This window comes from Ceratina calcarata, unplaced genomic scaffold, assembly GCF_001652005.2.
Source record: "Ceratina calcarata isolate Rehan_Ccalc_2016 unplaced genomic scaffold, ASM165200v1 scaffold517.2, whole genome shotgun sequence".
NCBI lineage: Eukaryota > Metazoa > Arthropoda > Insecta > Hymenoptera > Apidae > Ceratina > Ceratina calcarata.
The window spans coordinates 590,738-596,737 of record NW_017176301.1 but is presented as its reverse complement, the minus strand read 5'-3'; the positions used below and the strand labels follow the sequence as shown (position 1 = coordinate 596,737).

Here is a 6,000-nt window from a genome sequence, read left to right as displayed (position 1 = left end):
TCTGTTTTAATGCTCTCGAGAAAATGGACCCGTGCGACCCCTTGTCTCGCTTCTTTTTTCTTTCCCTCTCGGTTTGGAACTTAGACCGTGTGTGCACGTGTTAACACATGTTCGTATTGGTTCGTGGCTACAGCAGTGTTGCGCGGGGAACGAGGGCGGACGAGTGTACGATAATGTTAAACTCGGAAGTCTTCCGGGAGACGTTCGTAAAACCGATTGGTCGAAAATATTATTTCTAGAATCCGTTTAGGGTACAAAGTATAGTTTGTGAACGATTATCATATTAGATAATTAATAACGATAAAAATGGACATTGTCTTATTGTGGGATGGAATAGGCTGTGTAAGCTCCGTCAATGCCAGATGCTCCGCTGCGATCTCCAAAGCAGTAAAACGTACAGAAAGAAGAACCAAAAGAAACGACGAGTGAAAGAAAAAGAATATATACGTATGTACATACGTATGCGTGAACGTAAAAGTCTTTACGATGGACTATGGCTCATCATCGTAAGATATTTTACACGATCGTTGATCGAATTGGAATCCGATCGGAATGTTTCACGAGTACCAAATAAAATACCGAGCGAAAAGTAAAAGAAAAACTTGACTGGATAACGTATCGTGCCTGGAAACGGAAAATATTTATTGATCGTATGCCGGGCAGGCGCATGTAGCATCTCGCTGTGACATTTGTGAGTCTTTAATTTTCTTTCACCCATCAATAGTCTTGAATTACCAAAAAATGGACAGAGATACCCCTTCGCCCGCGACGTTTCCCTTCGCGTGAGAACGCGTCGGCGCCTTCTCGCGTTTTTTTCTTCTTTTTTTTTTCTTTTATAATCCCACTTTCGTTTTGTTAATTAAACTGCGAGTGTACGCAAAAATAATCGAAGAGAGCCTCGTCCGTTAATTGTCGTCGCTGACCGTGGGAGGAGGGAACGTCGCGTCGCAGACGAGTTTTATTACATATTTTATCAATAAATATATTACGCACAGTGACATGTTCATTATCGATAGCGTTAGTATTGTTCTAATTGGACAGAAGTTATTGTTTCTCGTTTGTTGTCTCGTTAGTTTTTGTCTCGTTTCGTTTTGACTGATGTCGTTGACAATTTTTGACTCGCTTACGATGATTGTTACATCTTAAGTCGTTAATTGCTTCTTTCATTCAACGTTCGTTTCTCTCTTGTTACACGTTTCATACCTCCATTCACATTTTCTCTTCTCAGCATCAGTTTTGTATTGCACACGACACATCCTATCTCGTTAGCTAGTTTAAAAGAAAAGTTCGCCATTTTGTCTTACACACGTGATACTTTTCTCGCGGTGCGATCCTTTCTGTTTCTATTATAGTATACGAAAGGAATACGTAGCGGTAAGCTTTGTCTTTTTTTCTCAGTCCGTCGTACAAAGAATCGGTATCATCGATAGTAGTATTATCGATAATAGTGAGCAAATCACGTTGAAACGTATCAAGTGTGTGTATTATTTAATGTTTTTTTCGCGATCAACTATTTCAAACAGCAGAATTCGTGCAACGAATTATAGACGACGAGGTGTGTGTTAAGATATAAAAGATTTAAAGAGACAAAAATATGGAGGAAGAAACAATCTCGGATCAACGCATCTTTATGAAGGATCGAAAAGATAAAACGAAGCAAGCTCGTGTTTTCGTTTGTTTAAATTCGATGCCTACTATCTAAACTTACGAACCTAGTATTGCGATCCTGTGTGTCGCGTTGCACCCCGAGGAGAAGAAAAAAAAACACACGGACTGGCGTGCTCATAGCCGGCACACGGAGGTCGATGTGAATTTTTTTTAATTCCTCGCGCTTTGCACGATGCTACGCGCACAGTTTGCTTCAAACACTTCGCGCTGTATAAATTAATCGCGTGTTATGTTCGCGGTAACAACAACGTAATGCTCGACGAGGGGATTTGTCATAAAATTGTATGATACAGTGAGAAGGAACTTAACAGATTGCGCTAAAAAAATACAATGTGTATATATATATATGAAACGATTGTATACATATAAAATCTTTGAATAATCTACAGAACGCAATACGTAATACGTTTGTCTCGGAGAAAGAAAGGATCATTTTTTTTTCTTTTGGCCGTCCGTTTTCCTTCTGCTTTATGCCATTCGTTAATGACCGTTTCTCCGTCGTTGGTTAATCACGGAGAATGAACAGGTTCACTGGCAATCGTGCAACCGTCTGTCGATCATCATATCTTTTTCAACGATTATCACGCGTACATAAGTAACATGTAACGGTATATTTTTCATTGCGAGTGCTATCGATGCTTAGATATTACGGGACACCGTTTAAAATTGCGTTTCACCTCGCGGATCGCTTGGATCGAAGGCGAGAGGATTATGCTCGAAATAAGTGTCGTGATCCCGTTTCTTATTCGAATCCCTCTTTTCTCTGAGGTTCCTTTTTTAAAAAATGTACAATTAACCGCGAACTAAAATACGATGCATCCTCTTACGTGTAAAAAGTAAATGGCTCATCATCCCAGTCGTAAAATGAAAAGTTTTTTGTGGAATGCTTACAAATTATACGTACGCGATTTGAACGTCGTTCGCCGACTCTCGATACGCGAGAGAAACTACGAACACATTCTTATTCTTCTTCTTCTCCTGCGTATCGATACGAATCCGTTCATGCGTTTCATTCTCACGATTTCTCTTTCATTCTCTACCACTTGTTGTCTGTCTGTCTGTCTGTCTGTCTCTCTCTCTCTCTCTCTCTCTCTCTCTCTCTCACGCACACACTCTCACCCTCTCATTTATCGGTCGCTCTACGCTACTGAAAATGCGAAGTAGTAGTAGTAGTATTAGTTGTTAGACTATACATACTATGCTTCAGAGAACGGCATACTGGCTGTTCGAGATCGAGAGAACATGTTCCTTCCTGCTTCCTGCCTTTTGTGTGTGATACACATTCGATAATGACCTAATCATCTCGTTTAAGTAATATTTATAAGTTAATTAATAATCCATAGCTGCCCTAAATGTCTAAGGGACTGAAACACTGCTGCTACACATATCATAGGCATGTAGCAATTAGGATAATTTTTTAATGGCTTAATTATTAAAACGAAGTTACGGTGAAGCGGTTGTGTTGCCGTCGTAGTTACGATTCGTTCACTTGCTCCGCGGTGAAGATCGCGTGCCGGTTGTCAACACCGTCGATAGACCCTCCCCCCGGCTTCGGCTCCGGTGCAAGGAATGTAAACCCTCACCTGAATCAGACACATCTTTCTCGTTTTTTTTTTTTTCTCGCACGACAAAATGTCAATTTCATTAGTTCCTTCGTTCGGTCAACCGTTGTTATCGTTCGTTTATTTATAAAAACAATTAACAGCAACCGTTGGCCGAATCGAATCGTAGTCGGAAAATAATATCGAGGACGTCTACCGGAGATCGAGACAGATGTTGTTTTTTAACTTGTGATAAAATACCGATCGTCTTACCTCTGCTGACGCTCCTGCGCATCGGTGCTGGCTGAGGGGTGCTGACAGTATAATTCCTAAGCGCCCTCCCTCGTTTGTCCTGGATAAGTTTGTCCACTTTCACGAATATCCCGCATTTCGGGCGACACGTAAAGTACCTATGGCCGTTCACAGCACCATCGTTTTTACCTGGAACAATCGAATTCCGTTTCGGAATCTCTTGCACGAGAGAGAGTACGCGCGTACGTACCGGTCGGAGCGTCGAGTTCAATTCCTGTCCACGTTCCAGACGCGAACTCCGTCGGTCCAACGTACGCTATCACACCGGAATAGCTGTACGGGCGAACCAACACCGATTCACCGACCACCACCCAATCCGGTAGCGGAGTCTCGACCCTGCTCAAGTCATGCCGCGAACCGAAAGCCGAACTTTTGTCGCTCGCGTCATCTGTAAAATCGACAACGATGATCGAGTAACGATCGCACGACTCTAACTTTGAAACAGTTTCACGGGCAAACGAAAACGATTGTACAACGCGTACCGTCGATTCGCTCGGACGAGCTGTTGTCCCCGTTCTCGTAGGACATGTCAGGTGCCCGCATCGATTGTTCGTATCGTGCCGCGACTTTGCTCTCCGAGAGCTGTGGACGGACCATGGGGAACGAGGCCCTGTGCTGAGAACTCTTAGGCCTTCCCGGCGTGCCGGCGGTAGCTTTCCTTCGTCGCACGACCTGTAATCATCACGGAATGATCACGGTTGCACGATCGAAATCAAATCGAAAATGTTCGAAAAAATGCACGGAAAAAACACCTTGCCCGGCGGTAGCTTCGTGCGTACGACGGAGCTACCCTCCAAAGGGCTGTCTTCCCCGGAATTCGACGCTTGACTAATTTCCACGTCGCTTTTCCTTCGTCGATCGTTCAAGACTTGGCTGGGCACATCTTTCTTCATGCGAATTGAACTGCCGGTGGTATACGTCGAACCGCTGTTCGCGTCACTGTCGCTTTTCGTCGAGGAAACCGGGCTATCGATGTCTGCGTCCACGTAGGCGCCCGTTTCCTCCAAGTTCCTTCTGCTGCGCTCTGTGTGTCACAAGAGAATATACATTTTATCCGGACCGTGGTCCAAAACCAGTGGAAACGGCGACATTTAAAAAAGCCGATCTCGACGATCATTTTCAACGCGAGTATTTGGTCTCGTTGAACTAACCCTCGCCGCGAGTGTTCTCCGTCGCGTTCAACTTCCCTAACGCGCCGGTCACTTCGCCCATGTATTCCTCCGGCGTCTCCTCGACCAGCGAGCTGTCCATCCGTTCCGGTCTCTTGCCATCCAACAGACTGCGGTACTCGAGGTCCGGTGTCTCGTCCACGCTGATGGATTTGACGGAGATCGAGTCCTCGGACGTGAGATTGGTCGTGGACACGGCTTGAGAACCATAACCACTGCTGCTCATGCTCGGCGTGTTGATCTTGGTCGATTGAAATTCGACGAGAGAATCCAGTGTGCGTGAAGAAGTTAGCGGTTTTACTGGTTTCGCCGGTGCCTGAACGTCAATCGCGTTTTGTGACTTGATTTGTGATCATTGAGAGACGATGCGTCGTCGAATTCGAGCGATTCGACGAGACGAAACGATCGTGCTCGACTCAGCACTCACATCGTTCCATCGTTTTATTTGAGTTTACTTAAGAACACGACGATGCTTCTCTCTCTCTCTTATTAAACTACAAATTCCGAGTCTCGCTCGCAACATTTAAATCGACGTGAAGCGTCTTGTGTCCTTGGAGACGATAGTTTCAACAGCATAGAAGCGATCTGACTGAATAATAAGCGTACCGAAGAAGAACGTTTACTACCTGGTACGAATCGTATTCCGAGTAATCGACGTCGCTCTTCTCCTCGTCCTCGTCGCCGCGAACAGGCGTCGACAGTTGATTTCCGGCGTTCGACGTTTCCTCGTGCAGGGTGGTCATTCGTAGACCGAGTTTACCGCTGACCATGTTCGGAGACGCTAAAAACGAACATATAATCGTGTCAACGGAAAGTCGGCGCGACCGTCTCCTCACAAAGAAACTGTGACGTAAAAATTCGTGAACATCGGGGCCGATCTGGCCACCGTCAAACTGTAACGAGCGTTTCTTTAGGCGCGGTTTCAAATCGATCTCCCCTGGTTGGTCACGACTATGTTTTTGCGTTGGGTATCGATATACATTCCGTACGTAATCGGGTTTATGATCACACTGATTGAGAGGTGCCAGGTCGGTTCCGACATACACGTGTTCGTGATTGAAAAATATTCAACACAAGGACTATCCATGCTGTTCCTAAAAAAAAAAGGAAAAAAAAAGGAAAAAAAAGGAAAAAAAAGGAAAATAAAAGAAAGGGTGACGCGATATATTCCACGTACTATTCGCTGACATTTATTTGCTTCGAGGACCAATTTTGCCCTGCCATGTTCTATACATATTGTTTATACGATGAATCGAGGTGATGGGATAATCTCGATCCACCGTCTCGATCAGTAGCCGTGATAACAATGA

The 6,000-nt window shown here is 44.6% G+C and overlaps 1 protein-coding gene across 11 annotated transcripts in view; it reads right to left on the bottom strand.

Annotated features, from left to right (window-relative positions):
- The window catches only part of LOC108628361 (Kinesin heavy chain 73), a 49,655-nt gene continuing 43,655 nt past the window's right edge, over positions 1–6,000 (bottom strand). For 7 of the 11 annotated variants that reach the window (XM_026816411.1, XM_026816414.1, XM_026816415.1 and 4 more), the window contains 7 exons: positions 5,317–5,471; positions 4,673–5,006; positions 4,274–4,545; positions 4,004–4,193; positions 3,712–3,909; positions 3,483–3,650; positions 1–3,251 (listed from right to left, as the gene is read on the bottom strand). In XM_026816411.1, coding sequence (XP_026672212.1) covers positions 3,154–3,251; positions 3,483–3,650; positions 3,712–3,909; positions 4,004–4,193; positions 4,274–4,545; positions 4,673–5,006; positions 5,317–5,471 — 1,415 coding nt within the window. In that variant the 3' untranslated portion in view covers positions 1–3,153. The remainder of the gene's footprint in view (positions 3,252–3,482; positions 3,651–3,711; positions 3,910–4,003; positions 4,194–4,273; positions 4,546–4,672; positions 5,007–5,316; positions 5,472–6,000) is intronic. The other 4 variants (XM_026816413.1, XM_018030221.2, XM_018030217.2 and 1 more) reach the window with 2 other exon arrangements.